Source organism: Sturnira hondurensis, unplaced genomic scaffold (assembly GCF_014824575.4).
Source record: "Sturnira hondurensis isolate 20B ecotype Veracruz unplaced genomic scaffold, ASM1482457v3 Scaffold0006413, whole genome shotgun sequence".
Classification (NCBI taxonomy): Eukaryota; Metazoa; Chordata; class Mammalia; order Chiroptera; family Phyllostomidae; genus Sturnira; species Sturnira hondurensis.
The window spans coordinates 53056830-53074064 of NW_028079044.1; the positions used below are offsets into that span (position 1 = coordinate 53056830).

The 17235-nt window shown below is 62.3% G+C and overlaps 2 protein-coding genes across 4 annotated transcripts; one reads left to right on the forward strand and one right to left on the reverse strand.

Annotated features, from left to right (window-relative positions):
• Window positions 1-6725: 6725 nt before the first annotated feature.
• Window positions 6726-9584, reverse strand: LOC118988877 (lymphocyte antigen 6H). Of its 3 annotated transcripts, XM_037048994.1 has the most exons (5): window positions 9334-9584; window positions 8978-9065; window positions 8316-8443; window positions 7537-7656; window positions 6726-7286 (listed from the first exon to the last, which is right to left on the reverse strand). In XM_037048994.1, the coding sequence occupies exons 1-5, from the start codon at window positions 9542-9544 to the stop codon at window positions 7051-7053; spliced, it is 783 nt and encodes a 260-aa protein (XP_036904889.1). In that variant the 5' UTR covers window positions 9545-9584; the 3' UTR covers window positions 6726-7050. The 3 variants fall into 3 exon arrangements, with proteins under 3 accessions (XP_036904889.1, XP_036904888.1, XP_036904887.1); XM_037048993.1 differs by having other exon boundaries at window positions 8978-9394; XM_037048992.1 differs by lacking the exons at window positions 8978-9065; window positions 9334-9584 and adding an exon at window positions 8690-8717.
• A 4505-nt stretch (window positions 9585-14089) lies between these two features.
• Window positions 14090-16436, forward strand: GPIHBP1 (glycosylphosphatidylinositol anchored high density lipoprotein binding protein 1). The gene is made up of 4 exons (XM_037048990.1): window positions 14090-14177; window positions 14709-14852; window positions 15716-15829; window positions 15929-16436. Exons 1-4 carry the CDS (start codon window positions 14126-14128, stop codon window positions 16162-16164), a joined length of 546 nt encoding a protein of 181 aa, XP_036904885.1. The 5' UTR covers window positions 14090-14125; the 3' UTR covers window positions 16165-16436.
• The last annotated feature ends 799 nt before the right edge of the window (window positions 16437-17235 follow it).

Genomic DNA, 17235 nt, shown 5'->3' on the forward strand with positions numbered 1-17235 from the left:
GGTGGGATGCAGTCCGAGGACAGACTGGCCTGGCTGAGGCGTTGCTGGGCTTCCCTGGAACCCACCACAGGAGCTGAAGGGACCCCCGCAGACACTGGGCAGCTGGCGGGCGCCTGGCGCTCCCCACTCCGCACGTCTCACTTTCCATCGATGCTTTCCCAGCTTTCAGGGCTGGCACACACCCTGAGAAAGCTGACCACCGGTCTCCTCCCGCCAGGGAAGGGAACCAGTGCCCGAGGCTCAGCGCCCGAACCAAGGGCAGTCCACGGAGACCACAGACACTGAGCCCAGGCTCTGGGCCGCAGGACCGCATCCCGGATCCCACAAGCAGGTGTTTCCGTGACCCTCGGCTGCAGGTGTGGTCAGCTCCCATCTGGTGAAGCCACCATGGAAAGTGAGGTATCGAACAGCGGACCACCAACGCAGCGTCAGGTCCCTGCCAGCCAAGCCATGCTTCACCAGCCAGTCAATACATAAATATTTGCTGATTACGTATCGGATGAAGGGTTGATCTCCAAATATACAAGGAACTAATACAACTCAATAGGAAAAACAACCCAATTTAAAAATGGGCGAAGGGTCTAAACAGAAGGCATTCCAATAGTCAACAGGTACATGAAAGGCACTCAGTGTCATTAGTCAGCAGGGACATGCTTGTCAAAATCAGTGGGGTGTCACCCCACAGTCAGATTGGCTGTCACCAGGAAGAGGAGCTCAGTGCTGGGGGGATGTGGACCAAAGGGAACCTCCATGCAGTGCTGATGAGAATGTAAACTGGTCCGGCCGCTGTGCAAAACAGAGTGGACTTTCCTCAAAAAATTAGAACTAGAACTACTGTGTGATCCAGCACTCCCATCTGGGCGTGCCTCCGAAGGAAGCAGACACGCTGTGTCAGGGGTCCCTGCACCCCGGTTCACAGCAGCGCCCTGTGCAACAGCAGGTGCACAGTGGAATACCACTCAGCCGTCAAAAAGAAGGAAGTCCGTCCAGTTGCACCAGCCTGGATAACCCTTGAGGATGTGCTAAGTGAGATACATCAGGCAGAGAAAGACAAGTACTGTACCATCTCACTTACATGTGGAACCAAAAAAATTCATAGAACCAGAGATCAGGTTGCCAGTCGCCAAGAGCAGGCGGCGGAGGGTGGGTGAGATGGTGACGGTACAGATTCCTCTCCAGGAGGTGGGCAAGTTCAGGGATGTAACCATGGCATGGTGAGCAGAGTGAACGATACTTTGTTATAGACTTGAAAGTGGCTAAGAGGGTTCCTCTTAACTGCTCCCCTCACAAGGGAAAAGCAACCTGCAGCTAGGTGAGGTGATGGATGCTACCAAACTCACTGTGGTGACCTTTTCACAACCAGCTCATGATCTCATCAGCATGTTGTACCCCTTCGACTGATACAATGTTATCTGTCGAGTATCTCAAAACTGAAAACAAAAGTAACCCAGTTTTACTTGTGTTTCTTTTTAGAGATGCCTTAATTACTCAGCTACATTGTAGCTTCAGTAACACTGGGCTCACAGCCATGGGCACCAGGACCTCAGCCCGAATGAAGCTCATCCAACCTGTGTATTTTCTCCATGGAGCATACCCCAGCCCTCTCCCGCCTTGGAAACCAGTCAGCACCTCAGCCCCGTGCCCAGGGGCTATTTTAAACAGCAAAATAACCAACAAAAATGCCAAAACTGTGGCACCAGGTAACCCATGCAAAGCACACCCGCCTGCAGCAGAGAACGTCTCCTGGTCAGGCTCAGCTAGGAGCACGTGTGTTGGGTGACTCGGGTTTTTTGCCACTCTGCCACGAAAGCTAGGATGGGGGACTGGTCCAGGAGGGAGGCAATGGGATGTGATTGCAGGAAGAATCGAAATATCCCAGGTGTGTCCAGGAGTTGGGGTGAGGTGGAGGAGGGGAGAAGCAGGGGTGGGGTGGACAGGAGGTTGGGCACCTCTCCTCACCACTGAGCCACCCCTCATCCCAAGGGCTGTGTTCCGGGCTGGGCACAGGCAGGCCGGGCCAATGCAGGGCAGGGTGGACAAGTCAGAGCGAGAAGGCCCCACCACCAGCTCACACTCACACACACACACGTGCACACACACTCGTGCACACCGGCCAGCCCAGAGGGCTCCCCATTCCCTCGTTTCAGAGTCCTGTCTGGCCGGCCCCCCAGCCCTGGCTGCCTTTCTCCCCGAGTGCTCCTGGAGGCTGCTGGCCGGCCCCCCACCCCTCCCCGCGAGCTGCCCCAGTTCTCGAAGGCGCTGCCCACAGGAGCCGCCAGCAGATCAAAGGTGTGAGCTGCCTCCTGCGGCCTGGTGTCAGGGACACCTGGCTTTCTCCCACTGAAGGAGAGATGGGGGTGGGGTGCAGCGCCAGATGGAGAGCAGGTTCACAGGTTCGGAGAGAGTGCCGGGGAGTCAGAGGGACCCCTACAGCTAGTGCCCAAGGCGCTCAGCCCACCAAGGGCCACAGCCATTTCTAGAACATGAAAGCGAGAAACACACAAGGGAGAGTGTGTGGTTCGGGGTTTTGTATCCAGCAAAACGGACGAGCTATTCTCCATGAACTGGGGGATTCTGTCCCTGGGAGACAAGGCCCCAGAGAGCCCACTGGCAACGGTGCAGGAAGGGTCGGTGTGGACGGCGTGTTGGGAGGAAGCTAATGGTCCCCGAGGACCCTGCTCGGACACGGCACAGACACAGCAGGACCGCAAAGAGATGAAGGGACGCAACAGCGAATTCTGATTGTTCTCAGCGATTAGACTGTGGGTGGTCCTGTAGCGTAGTTGCCCCGAGGCTGCCCTGTCTGTGCTACGCAACAGAATAAATGAGTGACTAGGAGATGCCAGAAATCCAGGCAGTCCTGTTTACCCTGTCCCGTGTGCCAGGGTTCTTGGTGTGAAAAACGGAGTATGAAAGCAGGGTGTGACCTTGCTTGGAAATAGGTTGGGGCTGAGGTGAGGCCATCCTGGATTAGAGTCCTCCACCCGATGAGAGTGTCCTCGCGAGGGCAGAAAAAGACCCGTGGAGCTCCCGGGACAGAGGCCATGTAAAGAGGGACGGACGTAGAGATTGGAATGAGGTGGTCACAAGCCAGGGAACGCCAGGAGCCCCCGGAAGCTGGGGGGACGAGGTCGATCCGCCCCCCAGGGACCTCGGTCCCGTCCCCACCGTGACTCCGATGCCGGGCCTCCAGACGGTGGGAAACAAGGTCCTGCCGTTTCAAGCCGCCTCACTCCTGGTCGTTCGTTACAGCAGCCCCTGGGGCTCACACGGCCAGCGTCAGCGCGGCTGGACCTCAGACGGCACTGTCCCCAGCCCACCGCACGGCAGCTGGTCCTCACACCTGAGGTCCCTGCTCTTCCCCGGGGCCCACCCTCCATCTCCACTCAAAACCCTGCTGTCCTCCCTGGGGAAGGCTCAGATAGATAGAAGACAGACAGACAGACAAATAATATAGAGAGTAGAGAGAAGATAGATGACGGATGGGAGGAAGACTGGGTCGGCGGTGGGTGAGAGAGGACACTGACCCCCCCCACCCCCCGCAGTCTTTCAGGCTGCGTTTTCTCCATGACAACAGAACGTGGGGGGGGGGGCGCCACGTGGAGTCTCCTGGGACGCCCCCGGCCCCATGTCGCTGGCACTTTCCACACTCATTCCTGACACGGCGGATCGTTTGCCGCAGCAGCTGTTCGAGGCGGGACACTGGGCCGGGCGTGGGCCCTCTGAGGGGCCTCGGGGAAGCCGACGGCACGGTGACTGTGGTGACTCCTGCGTGGCACACACTGGGGACATTTTCACCAAGAACAACTTAATTTGCTTAGCAGGTCCTAAGTCTCCTTCCCAGTGTGTCCCCTGGGGGCCTCCCCTGGATCCAGATTCCAGCTGTGTCACCTCAGGAAGGTAAAGGCTTGTCTCTCTGTCCATCTTGAAGTCTGTCCATCTCAAGGCCCGGCCAGGGCAAATGTGGTCCTCAAGTCCCCAAGTCAGACAGGGTGGGCCCCGTCCTCAGAACCCGTGGAGCAGGGACCCCGTGTTCCCCTTCAGAACAGGGAGCTCTGGGGAGGCGGCGGGCTGTCGGAGAGAGTGGGGCCGACAGGAAACACTGACCCCGGGGTTCCAGCCCTCCAGCCCCAGGCACAGGGCTCATCACAGCCCCTCCCACACCACGGGCCCCCAGCCCCCTCCCGGGCACCCACCATCCCTCATTCATTCATTCAGAATCACCGACCGGCTGCCTGGGGGCTGGCCAGAGAGGCCTGGTTCCAGGGGTCTGTGTCCAGGGGCCCCGGGGCAGAGTGCCCGGTGGGGTCCTGACAGACTGCGGGTCAGTAACAGGGTACAGCCCTGGCTGGTGTGGCTCAGTGGATTGAGCGCCGGCCTGTAACCCAAAGGGTCGCCGGTTCGATTCCCGGTCAGGGCACATGCCTGGGTTGCGGGCCAGGTCCCCAGTAGAGAGCATGTGAGAGGCAACCACACACTGGTGTTTCCCTCTCTCCCTCCCTTCCCCTCTCCAAAAATAAATAAATACAAATCTTTGAAAGAAGGCTGTGACTTGTGAGGGGACACGTCCTGTTACCAAGGTGGCACTTCACACCCGTGGGGAAGGACCTCGCAGAGAACATGGCCTTGGGGCAAACTGGCCGCTCCTGTGACGAGAGCCCCGCTCCCCACCTCGCTCTAAGCTGGGGGTGGGTTGGGCACTGAACACAGTCCCCGCATTTGTAACGTGAGAGGGAAATACCATCTCCTCAGATCTGGAACCCAGAAACTGGAACAGGACAATCAGATGTGACCGCGCGGAACCTGAGAACGTGCGCACTTGCACGGTGAAGACGCCGAGACGAAGACATGTGGACACCTTGGCAAGTGTGTGCCACGGGCAAGGCTGTTCCGAACACACAAAGCGGCCCAAGGGTCAGTGCGGAAGGACAGACACACCGACAGAGGGCAAGCTGAGGGCACGACCGACTGCCAGGCTGGGACGTGGCCAGATGCACGTCACTTTCTGAAGTGGCAATTCAGTGAGGTTCCAGTTTCTGTCGCCCGGTTCTAGCACACACTGCACACCGCCCATCACCAGTGAGGGTGGGAGGGGCAGGCAGAACGTGACAGCCTTTTGGAGGTGTCTGCTCTGTTTGTGGCAGAATCCCTTCTGGCTCCGCTGCTCACTTCTGCAAATCGATCCAGCAGAAAGTCCCCGAGGCGGGGAGGGTGGGCGGCTGAGAGCGGAGCCCTGGGCCCCGGGGTGCAGGCGGTGGCACGAACCTCGGTCCGTCTGTTCAGGGGCCCTCAGCCCGTGCCACGACCACAGGTCTCCCCAGACGTGCTGACCGGGACAGACATCCTTGTGAACTGCTCAGAGCCGAGGGGCGCACCGTTGGGGCACATCCACGTGCCCACCAGACCAAGCGCGTCCCCAAAACTGCAGACAACAACGCTGCCACCATGGTCGTGAGGGTGTTGAGAGGTGGGGACACAGGCCCCTCAGCTCGGAGGCGGGGGCTGAGACCTCACCTCCGGGCTCTGTGCTGTCCCCCCCACCCCCAGTCCCCATTCATTTCCAGTCAGACACCCTTCTTAAAAGAGCTGCAAGAATTCCCTCCCTTTTGTTTTAAGTACCTCCCTCGAATAGTGAATTCAGCAAAGGTCGGCATCAGAGTCAGTCTGAGTCCTCAGGGACCCCCTGGCTCCCTGCTGCCTACCCTGGCGCCAGCTTCCAGCCTCTTCTGAGCAAGCTGCCCTACATCACAGCCAGCAGTGCTGTCCCAGGGTCCCCAAGCAGCAGGCCCCTGAGGTTGGTGGCACGTTACTGGGGGTTGGGCAGGGGCAGGATGCGGTGCATCGCAGAGCACAGAGCAGACTTCGAATGGAGTGCAGATGGCCTTTCATCATTTCCACCAGCAGAAGTGGACACTGCTCACCAGTGTCCCCTCTGTCCCCTGGACCCCAGATACCTCTCCATAGGTCATCAGAGGAGCCTGGCAGGGAGGTCAAGGCCAGGTCTCAGTGGAACTGCTGTCCTCCCCAAGGAGTCCAGGACCCAGAAGTGACTAAGACCCGGGTCAGCCACACAGGGAAGAGGAAGAACTGACCCAGACCAAAGACCTGACCCAGAGGAAGCCTGGAGTGGCCACCAAGTATCACACGGTGAGCCTGGACCAGAGGACGAGCCACATGGCCAGTGGGTGCAGGGGGCCTGGCTGGACTTGGGTGCAGGGACAGGACCACAGACCCTCAGCTGGAGCAGGAAGGGCCAGGAGAGCCCACACCCTGAGTCTCACCTCCAGCAGTCCTGCCCTGCCTCCCCTCACCCAAAGTGCCCCAGTGCCTCTGTGCCAACCCACACGGGGGTGGGCTTTCCCAGCCCCCACTCAGGGGCTGGCCTCCAGGACAACCTGTGGGGTGCCCCCCTGGGGAGTGAGGGATGTCTGGGGCAGAGGGCCCATGAGTGTGGGTGCAGGGTGGGTGCAGACACTGGCACAGGGGCTGCATTCGTGTGGGTGAGAGTGAGGCTGGCACGGCTGGGGCACCATGCACAGGCCCACCCTGCTCACTTCCACCCTAACCACCCCTGCCCCACTGCTCCTCGTCTCGCCAGGCTCCAGCCCTGCTAGGCAGCCGGCACCACAGCCCCCAAACCCCATGTCCCCTGCCCCTTCCCCGCATCCCACTGCCAACTCCCTTCGGGCACCCGTGTCCCCCACACCCAGGCCCAGGGCCAGGTCTCTAGATACAGGAGCCACTTTATTTCTCAGGAGAAGACACCCTCACAACTAAGCCGCCGAGCTGGGCCTGGCTCAGCCTGGCTGCCCCCCAGCAACTGGGGGTCCCAGCCTCCTGCCCTCCTGCCCGGACATCCGAGGGACGCTGGTGTCCGGCAGGCCCCCTGCTGGCTAGGACTCGAAGCTGGTGGGAGACAGGGAAGGGCGAGGGCCACAGAGGGTGGTGGAGCCATGCCAAGGCTGCCCCTGCCCCAGCCGAGCCGGGCAGGGAAGGAGCAGCCACAAGCTGGGCGCACCAGCTCAGAAGCCCTGCAGGAGGCAGGGGACCTCAGGGCCCAGCCCGGAGGAGGGCGGGCGCCAGACTGAGCAGGAGCCCGCTGGCCAGGGCCCAGGGGCTGCCACCCGGCCCCGGCACCCCGTTGCACAGGTCTTTGCTGCAGCAATCCACGTCCACCTTCAAGACCCCAGAGTTAATGAAGCCCATCAGATAGTCTGAGAAAAAGTGCCGCTTCACGAAGTCGCAGGACGAGGCACACATCCTGTTCACCGACTGGTCCTTCTGGCCTGGGGAGGAGAGGGGCTGAACTGGGAGCCCCATGCGGACCCTCTCTGCCTGTGGGGGAGCCTGGGCCAGGATCGGGCTCAACCCTGGAGCAGCAAGGCTGGGGCACTGTCCCCACCCCCACTGTCCCCAGTGACGGGGAAGGGCCAGTGTGGGGGATAGGGACGGTCCGGCACCAGCTCAGTCACATGGCAGGCCAGAGGGGCTCAGGCCACCCCCACACCCTCCCCACCGGGCTGGGCCCTGGCTCACTGCTGCTGGGGTCCGTGATTCGGACGCTGGCGCACACCATGTCGGACGGCGGGCACTGCCTCGGGGTGCAATGGCTGGAGTTGGTGGTCAGGATGCAGTCCTGGCACCACAGGCCATGAGCTGGGCGGGCCGAGGGGCAGGGTGACCCGAGGAGCTGGGGGCCGGGCCGGCCAGCCCCCCCCCCCCGCATCCTCCTGCCTGCCTGCCGCAGGTGCTCTTGGAGAACCATGGGGCTGTGGGCGGCCGGGCAGCCAGCCCTGGCAGGCAGTGACCAGGCACCTTGAGGGCGGGCCCTGAAGAACCCCGTGGCTTCCCGGTAGTTGACAGGGAGGGTCCCACCCCTGGGGCTCTGGAAGCCCCTCTGCCCCTCCCGGGCTTCCTGTGCAGGTGCACCTGCACACGCACACCCCTCACACCCAAGGTGCTCCGTTCTGCACCCCACCCCGCCCACATCCCCCCTTTCCCAGAGTTCTGTTGGTTCTAAGTTTCCAAGGACCAAACAGGACTCCATGGCTAACCAGGTGGGGCTCTGCGAGTCACGGAGCCCAGACTCCTGCACTAAGTGGGGCATCCGCACAGGACCCAAGGAAGAAGGCTCTGTGCCCCCAGGAGCAGGGAGGGACCCACCGGGCTGGGAGTGCAGCACAGCCACCTAGGGCCATGAGGGTGAGGGCCCGGCTGGCCTCGCAGGGGTCCAGGGTGGTGGGGGGAGGCTGGTGGCCCCACAGCCCGGCTCTTTCGGGGAACCGACTCTCCTGGGCCGGCCGCTCCAAACTCACCCGGCGCAGAGCACAGCAGGGCGGCCAGCAGCGCCAGGCTGAGGCCCTTCATGGCTACAGGCAGCATGCTCCAGGTGGGTCTCGCGAAGGCACGGGCGCTGCGGGTGGGAGTCCTCTGGGGCGCAGGCCTGGCAGGGAGAAGCCTGGGTCAGTAGACACGGAGCGGCGCCCAGGCTCGAAGGATCCTCTCCTTTTCTGGCCTCCAAATGCAGCCTCCTCCCTGGAATCCACCGCCGGGGTCGCCTGGGAGCTCGAAGATTCCCACCCCCAGCCCATCCCCCAGAGCATCTACCACCACACAGTCCCCTCTGGCGAAAACAGGTCCGCCCTCTGGCCGGCGACAGGCCGAGATACACCCACTGAGAGCCCAGCACCTGTGGGATAAGGGGTGTCGGGACGCGTCTTCTCCTCCTCCCCGGGGGAGCGACAGGTGCGGCCGGAGAGGAGAGGGCAGGGCGAGGTGCGGGAGGACCGCACCTGCTGTGTGGGGAGGGGCGCACGCTGCGTCCTCACCCCGCGACCCTGGGCTGGGGGGCGGGAACCCCGCGCGGAGCCGCCTCCCTTCGCCTCCCCGGCTCACGCCTCAGCGCTCACCGAGGGTCGGAGAGTGGAGTGCAGGCCGCAGGTCGCGGGGCGGGGGGGGGGTGGGGGTGCGCACTCACATCCCTGGGGTGTTGGCGCTCGGATGCTCAGTGTCGAGCGGGCGGTGCTGGAGGCGCGGGGAGAGGTGTCCTTCGCTCCCCCTGCGGACTGGAACCTGGGAGCAGTCTCCTCGTCTTTCGGGGAACGCAGCCGCAGACTCGGACCCCGCTTGAGGGGCGGGGCGGAGCTGGGCCGGGGGCGCGAGGGGGAGGGGGCCGGGGATGCGGGACACGCGCTCCCGGAGCACCCAGGGCTCTGAGGTCCGAGCCTGGTCACTGTCCCGTACGGTTCTGTGCCCAAAGCCAGCCGGAGCCGGCTTGCCCGCGCTTTCTCTCTCTCCAGTTCCCGCTCCCTCCACCGCCTCCACCTCCCCTACCCAGGCGCGGGAGGCATCCCTTCCCCCTCCGGTTGGCTGAGATCCCCTTGGAATTTCTCGGAAGAACGTTTACTGTGAAAGGAAGCGAAACACACAAAGACTCAGGGAGGGAGAGAAGGAGCCAGCGAAGGTACTGGTGCAAGGTCCCCGTCCAGAGTGGCAGCCCTGCCCTCCCCAGCCTCTGACTGCTCAGGGCCCTTCTCCCCAGCATCCCCACGACCCCCACCAGCAGCCGCAGCCAACCCGTGCCCACACGGCCCTTGGGCTGCGGTCTCCGCTTTGTCTCTGCCCCCACCCCCACCCCCACCCAGCTCTGACCTGCTGCTCCTTGGCACCTGCTGCCGCTGGGTCTGGAGTCGGTCTCCGCTGGCTCTGAATGAGCCAAGCGGGGGCGTGGTCTCTCTCCGCCTGCCTTCATCTATCCAGGAAATATGAATGGAGTGCCCACTATTGGCCTGGCGCTGCCCTAGGGCGCCCCCCCCCCACAGCAAGATGAGAAGAGCGTTGCTGCCTCCCTGAATCTTACGTGAGACAAATGATTGTCACCGGCATGTCGTTGTGAGACTCGAAAGTCTTTGCGTTCGCGGAGCACACAGTGTGTGCGCTAAACCCTTGACCTGCAGGCGGGGGTTGCCGTCCATCTTACTGACGCCGCCCAGAGGTTGAGACCCCTGCCCAAGGTGGCACAGCAGCCCAACCACCTGGCTCCCCAGCCTGCACAACTCCCCACTTTCCTGCTCGGAGGAGTGGAGGGAGAGGAGCGGCCCCCTCTTGGGGCCGGGGTTCCCACAGACTCAGCGGAACTCGGACAGGAGCTCAAAGGCGGCCATCGGCAAACACCCTGCACCCCGCACCCTGCGCAGCGAGACGCAGCTGAAACAGTGACTTTCTCCTGGAGGGTGTCAGGTATAGAGTAGAGTCCATCTGCTCCACAGCTCTCAGAGGTGCTGAAGGAAGAGTCCCGTCCAAAGACCCCGCTCACATGGAAAAGAAAGAAAGGAAGAAACTCTGGGAGGCCTTGCCAGCCTCCATAACTGCATGAGCCGATTCCTTAAAATAAATGTCTCTTTTGCTTTTTCTCTCCCTCTCTCTCTCTCTACACACACACACACACACACACACAGAGTCAGGAAGTCAAATCTGTCTGGAAAATATCCAGCCATTGCTAATATAATGAAAACAGTTTGTGTGACACCAATGTGACCTAGCAGCCAAGGAGAGTGGACTGGAATGCACATGCGTGAGCAATGACACCTTCACTGTACTAGTCAGTCAGTGGGGGCAACAGACGCCATGGAGTGAGCACATGCACTGTGTGGCCGTCACATTCAAAATGACTGAGTGAGTAGAACAATGAATCTGCATCAAACTTTGCGTTAAGCGCACACATTCTTCCATAGAAACTATTCAGATGGTTCAGAAGGCCACAGCTGTGGGCAGCTGGCGACTGGCAGCTTCTCACGACAACACGCCTGCTCACACGTCACGTCTCATGCAGAGTTTTTTTGGTGAAACATCGAATCACCCAGGTGACTCAGCCCCCTACAGCCCCGATTTGCTGCCCTGTGACTTCTGGCTTTTCCCACATCTGAAATCACCTTTGAAAGAAAAGAGATTTCAGACCATTGATGAGATTCAGGAAAATACGATGGGATGGCTGATGGCAACTGGGAGGACTGTGTGAGGTCCCAGATGCCTGCATCGAAGGGGACTGAGGCATCACTGTCCCGTGTACAATGTCCCTCGTATCTTCTTCAGCAAATGTCTCTACTTTTCACAGCGCATGATGGACACCCTCTGGGCAGACCTTGTGTGTCTGCACGTGTCCCCACCTCTGTCCCCACCTCTGTCCCCAGGCATCTTCCTCCCTCACCTTCACCCTTTCTGTTCCCATGTCTACAGGGACATGGTCGCTGACCTTGAAGCCATTCCAAAGTTCTCCTGACTTTGTCCGAGACACTGTGAGGCTACAGATGGCGTCGTTTTAAGCCCCTAAGATTTGGAGTAATTTGTTATGAAGCCAAAGATGATACAGGCGGGTGGGGCCCAGCATGAGCCTGGTGATGGCGTGGGGGGCAGAAGCCCGATGTCCCAAGAGTGATGTCCAAGGAATTGGGGCCAGCAGCCGGGACCGCAGCTCTGGGCCTGCTCCCAGAGAAGGGGGACCTGAGCTCTCCCTGGGCTCAGTTGCCAGGGAAACAGAGAGGCCCACCCCAGTGTCCAGGCTGCTCTGCCTTCCCCCTGGAGTGCCTGGGGCAGTTTCACCCTGTGAGGACTTTGCGCGCAGGAGTCCCTTCCGTTATAATTAGCAAAGGAAAGGGTTCTCTTCGACTGGATGAATGAGAGTGGGGCCAGTCACCATGTGGCCCTGCCCCCCCCCCCAGCCCCGGTCTGGACAGCTCCTGCAGGGGGGGGGGGGGTGGGACTGCTGGCCTCGCCCTCCCTCTTCCCAGACTGACCTGGCCCAGATGCCCAGGTCCCAGCGAGAGGGCCCTGGGCTCTGGCTCTGCTGGGCAACACTCGAAGCAACCTCGGGGCCCTTCAGCAGGGGACAGACTAGCATCGAATAAACTGCTGTCCGTCCGCAATGGAACATGACGCAGCGCTAAGAAGAAATGAGCTGTCAGCCACTGGACTTGGAGGAACCTTAAATGCATGTTGGGGAGTGAAGAGGCCAGTCTGGGGGGGCGGCCGCCGTATGCAACTCCAACTTCTGGGCGCGCCCGGGGTTGGGCCAGAGGACGGACTGGTGAGCGAGGAGGTTTCGTTCCTAAGATCTCATTCATCTGTCTTCAGAAAGACGGGGGGGGGGGGGGGGGGGGGGGGGGGGGGAAAGCTCTGTGTGCCAGAGACACCTTGACCAGCTGCCTTTGTCACTCCCCCACCAGGGGCCTGACCCGCACGCAGCCTGGGCCTGTGCCTGACCCGGAATCAAACCAGCCACCTCTGTTAGCAGGCTGGCACTCGGTGCACTGAGTCACCCCAGCCAGGGTGCACAGGGGACTTTCAGGGCAGGGAAAGGCTCTGTGTGACACAATGACAATGGACATGCGCCATCACACATCTGTGCAAGCCCACTGAGGGTGCACCCCCGGAGGACCTGGTGTGAACCACGGGCTCTGGGCGGCCACGCCTGGGCCGTGTACGTTCACCGTTCTAATGAAGGCCCCGGTCCAGCAGGGATGTCAGTCCTGGGGGAGGTCCTGTCTCAGGGGTGAAATATAGGAAAGACCAGTACCTTAATTTTGCTGGGAACTTAAAATTCCTCTAAAAACTGCTTTTCAAAAAAGTTTGGGGCCTGGAGAAAATCAGTGCTGGCCTGGGCGTCGGGGGCTGGGTGCTGCCACCGGGGCACTGAGTCCTCCACAGAGGACTGTCTCGCCCACCAGCCCCAGTCAGTGGGTGGGTGCTCTGGCTGCGTTCCCACGGGGCAGGCCCGGGCTCAGGGGCAGGGGGTGAAAGATCAGCCCCTGCCACGGGAGATGTTGCCACAGGGACATGGGGGGGATCTGGTAGAAAATTCAGGAAAGAAGGGGATTTTTGGAAGTTTGCTTTTCTTTTTCTAATGTAAAACACTCAACTGCACCGACATGCAGAAGGACGCCCCGGTGCGGAAGTGGAACAGAATCACCGGAAGTGAGATACAGCCAGTCCACTGGGGTCCATCCCTTGGGGACCTGAGCAGGGACAGAAGTGACACCAGCAACAGCCCACACGGTGTTCCCAGTGGCCAGAAAGGACAGCCACTGCCGTGCCACTGGCAGAGGGAGGAAGAGGTAGAGTGCGGGCCTGTGCCCTGGAGTGGGGCTGCTCAGCCCAACCTTGGGCGGGGGGACGGTTCTGGCAGACGCTGCAGTGCGGACCGGCCTCGGAGCCTCGATGCCCAGTGACCCAACCAGTTCCCGAAGGACGAGCCCGTGTGTGTTTCCACTCGGTCCCTAGAGTCGTCAGACAGGCGCAGAGGGAGAAGGTAAAACAGTGGCCATGGCCTCAGGGCTGGAAGTCAGTGTGAGATGACACAGGCCTGGGGGTGAGGGTGCGGGGGTCGTCCTGCGGAGTCGCCAGGCTTCGTGCCCCTGACCTGGACATGTGAAAACGGTGAAGACAGCACGTTTTATACTGTGCCCATTTCACCACATTGTTTAAATTGGAAAAAACTGAAGACCAGGAGGCAGGAGCAGGGCCAGCCAGGGCCTCCCCCAGCCCCACTGAGGGCAGGGTGTGGGTGGGTGGCAGTGGGGAGCCCGTCTCTGCGGAGGCGGCAGCTGAGCAGGTGAGGGAAGCCGCATTCCAGGCAGTGGAGTGGGGGGGGCAGGGCTGCGAGGGCCGGGCCTGCTTAGTCAGTTCATCGAAAACACGCTCACAGAGGCCCTGGGGTGTCAGTGAGCCGACTGGGGGCGGAAGGGGCCTGGCCAGTGGCCTGCAGCTGCCGTGACACCGAGCTCTTGCAGCTGAGGGGCCTGGGCCCGGGTTCCCCGCAGTCCAGACACAGGGCAGGGGGCATCAGGGGCCGCAGCAGCCCAGGGCTGGGCCGTGCGGTGGGGCTGGGCCCCCAAGGCCTGCGAGCCAGGCCACGTGGATGGCCGGGACTCCCCAAGGCCAGCTACAGTGACTTCCCTCCCCCGTCCCTCCAGCTGGCCCCTCAGGTCCGCGGAAACTGGCCAATTGTCTGAGGCTGGGGCCGGGGGGGGGGGGGGGGGGGGGGCGGCCCGGNGGGGGGGGGGGGGGGGGGGGGGGGAGGGCAGGCCCGGCAGTGCTCTTTGCCGCACTTGCCCGTCCGCACCGCAGCAGGATGAAGGCGCTTTGGGCAGTTCTGCTCGCCCTGCTGCTGTGCAGGCAGCCAGGTAAGGGGGGGGTTGGCGGGGGGGTCCCGGAGCAGCGAGGACACAAGACTTGGTTTGGGAAGAAAGAGAGTGAGGCTGCAGTCTGAAGCCAGAGGGAGGGGGAGGGGGCCGTCCTGGGCTCCCCCAGGCCTCCAAATCTCCACAGCACCCCCCCTCAAGGCCCCCACTGCCCCAGGCAGTCCCAGGGGAGGGGCACGAGCTCCTCTCCCCTCAGCCCAAGGCTCGGCCTCTCTGAAATGCAAGCTTCGGGGTCCCCTTCCCTCTCCCAGCCTCAGTTTCCTTTTCCGTACAATGCCGGCCATCCTGAGGGCTAGGGTGGGGCTGTCGGAAAGGGCCAGCCCAGCAGCTGGCGTTGCAAGGACAGTGCCTGGCCACACTCCGTAAGTCAGCCTGGATGGGCTAGCGGAGACCCCGAGGCCGCAGCAGCCTGGAACACCGACGGTGGGGTGGGGGCAGGAGGTGGGAGGGATGAGGTGGGGCGCAGCGCCTCCGGGAGTGTGTCCTCTGTACCTGAGGAGTGGAGCTTTACAGGTGTCCCTGCGCAGCCAGGGAGAGGACAGGCACAGGATGGCGGGGACTACACCGAGGAGGACGAGGACGAGGAGGAGCAGGGGGACGAGGACGAGGAGGACGAGGAGGAGGCTGGCGGCGCCACCGTAGGCAGCAGAGGCGGAGGTACCCGCCCCTCCCCCATCAAGGCACACGCTCCTCTCTTTCAGCATTTCTTGGGGCGCCCCAGCTCCCTGGCAAGGTCCCGGGCTGGAGGGATGTGCACAGCCACGCAAAGGCCACCTGTGGGCCTGCCTTCCAGTGGGGCAGAGGGAGGTATGGTGGGGGCCGGACACTCAGCAGTCAGCATCCCCTCACCTCTCACCCTGACGGTGGCCTTCAGCCGCCATCCAGAGTCAGGCCTGGAGACGGGGAAGGAAGTGTAGCCGGGGCAGAGAGGGAGCAACGAAGCCCTGGGAGGGAGGCCGGTGGATGCAAAGGCCCTGGGTGTCAATTGGACTAGATGCAAGCAATCTGGGGCAAGGCGGGACCACCCAGGGGCAAGTGTGTGGGTGGGCTCTGCAGGGGACGGGGAGCCAGATGAAAGCTTACAACGCAGCCAGAGGAAGAGGAGGACCCCATCCCCACCCCTCACCCTGACACCACCCTGATGGCTGAGGCCACCCCTCCTCTGTCCCGCCCACGAGGATGAAGCGGAGCTATCAGCACCATCCCCCTGTGTGGCCTGCGGCTCCCAGCATGCCTCTGCCTCCACCCCCCAGCATGCTGGTCCCTACAGCCAGCACCCACCTCCACACTCCCCATGGGCTCTCACCTCCCAGGCCGTGGCCAGAGTGGGCTCTGCTGGCCCATGTTTGGGAGGGGTGCAGGGCCCCCCCCCCCCGGCAGAGCTGGCTTTGGGGGCACCAGCTGAGACAGGCAGGCAGATGGGCTGGCATCAGGAAGTCTGGAGGGGAAGAGGTGGGCCCTGGGAGCTGGGGGCTTGGGGGGCTTGGGGACCGTGGCACAGCGGAGCCCGCTGTCCCCAGGGCTGCAGTGCTACACCTGCCAGAACCTACCCCAGCAGGAGCGCTGTGGCCGGACACATAGCTGCCACCCAAGCGAGCCCTTCTGCAAGACCCTCATCTCTGAAGGGGACACAGGTGAGTGGCACCCAGGCATCGGCAAGGCACATGCCCTCGTGGGGCCTCGCCCCAATCCAGACATCCAGGTGACTGCCCTCTCTCCGCCCCCCTCCCCAGCATTGGGTCCTCTGACCAGATACTCAGCGTGGTGTGCGGACAAGTGCAAACCCATCAGCAAGATGGTGGGCATGACCCTGATAACCATGACCTGCTGCCAAACCAATCTGTGCAACACCCCGCCCTGGCAGAGCCTGCCGGGCACTGGGGCAGGGGGCCCCCAGGGCAGCCCCGGAACTGTGGCCACCGCCCTCCTGCTCAGCCTCCTCCCTGGCCTCGGGGCTATGGGGTCCTGAACACAGCGGCTCCCCCCAACCCCAGCCTGGCCCATCCCGGATGGCCAGCACCACATCTAGGCCTGTCCCCTGCTGCCCGCCTTTCCCCACCCCACCAGCTTTGGAGAATAAACTTGGAGAGCCAGCACTGGCTCCTCCCCGCCCCTCTGCATGTCCTCAGTCTGGCCCCCTTGCCCTCCTCTACCATGGCTGTGGGCCTTGGGTCCAGGCCTGAGCCACTCACTGTGTGCCTCGGGGAGCCTCATGCCTTCTCTCCCCAGCTTCCTGCCTCCATCCACTCATCTGCCTCCCAGCCCGCCTTGGGGGGGCTTTGGGGAGGGAAGCTGCAGAGGCTGGGCTGGGCATGAGGTGGAGTGAATGCAAGGGAGCTGAGGGAGGAGGAAAGGGTGAGACAGGAGGGTGGGCTGAGATGAGACTTTCCAGTCAGCCCCTCAGCCTGGTGGCTGTAGATTGAGGGGCGTGGGGTGGGGGAGACTGTTGGAGGAGGGGCCCAGAACAGGCCTGGGGTTTCCTGAGAAGAACAGGGAGTGGGAGGGGTGGGTAGGAGAGCCCAGCCCTTCCTGCACCTCAGGGTGGCTCGGTCCCTGTGACTTCCTCAGCTCCTGCGCTGGCTGGTCTGGGCTGCGTGCTGGCCACTGCGCCCTTGGCCTTCTTGACCAAACTCTGCTTCCCCTAGGAGCTGGTGCCAGGACAGAGCCCTGGGGTGGTGAAGGGAGGTGGCCTGCCCCGAGCCTCAGCCTCTCCCTCGGAGCAGTCTCTCCGTGCAACAAGGCTTAGCGGACCCCCAGGCCCCCACCAGCTCAACATGCCTGGGCACTCTGGAGCCCTCTTCTGCCTGCTGTCTCCCTGGGGGGCAGCACAGCACTGCCCCACTTCCACTCTCCCCTTCCCTTCCTATTCGTAGAAAACTCAAGGTCTAGCTGGAGATGAGGGGCAAATCCCCTAGGTGAAGATGGCGTGCCTTCTTCCCCTTCATTCCTTCTGCTGGCTGGAACAATAGCCGGAGCTCAGCATCCACCTTGTACCATGAGGCAGCACCCGTGGTTCAAGGCAGAGCAGCCTTGAAGTTCA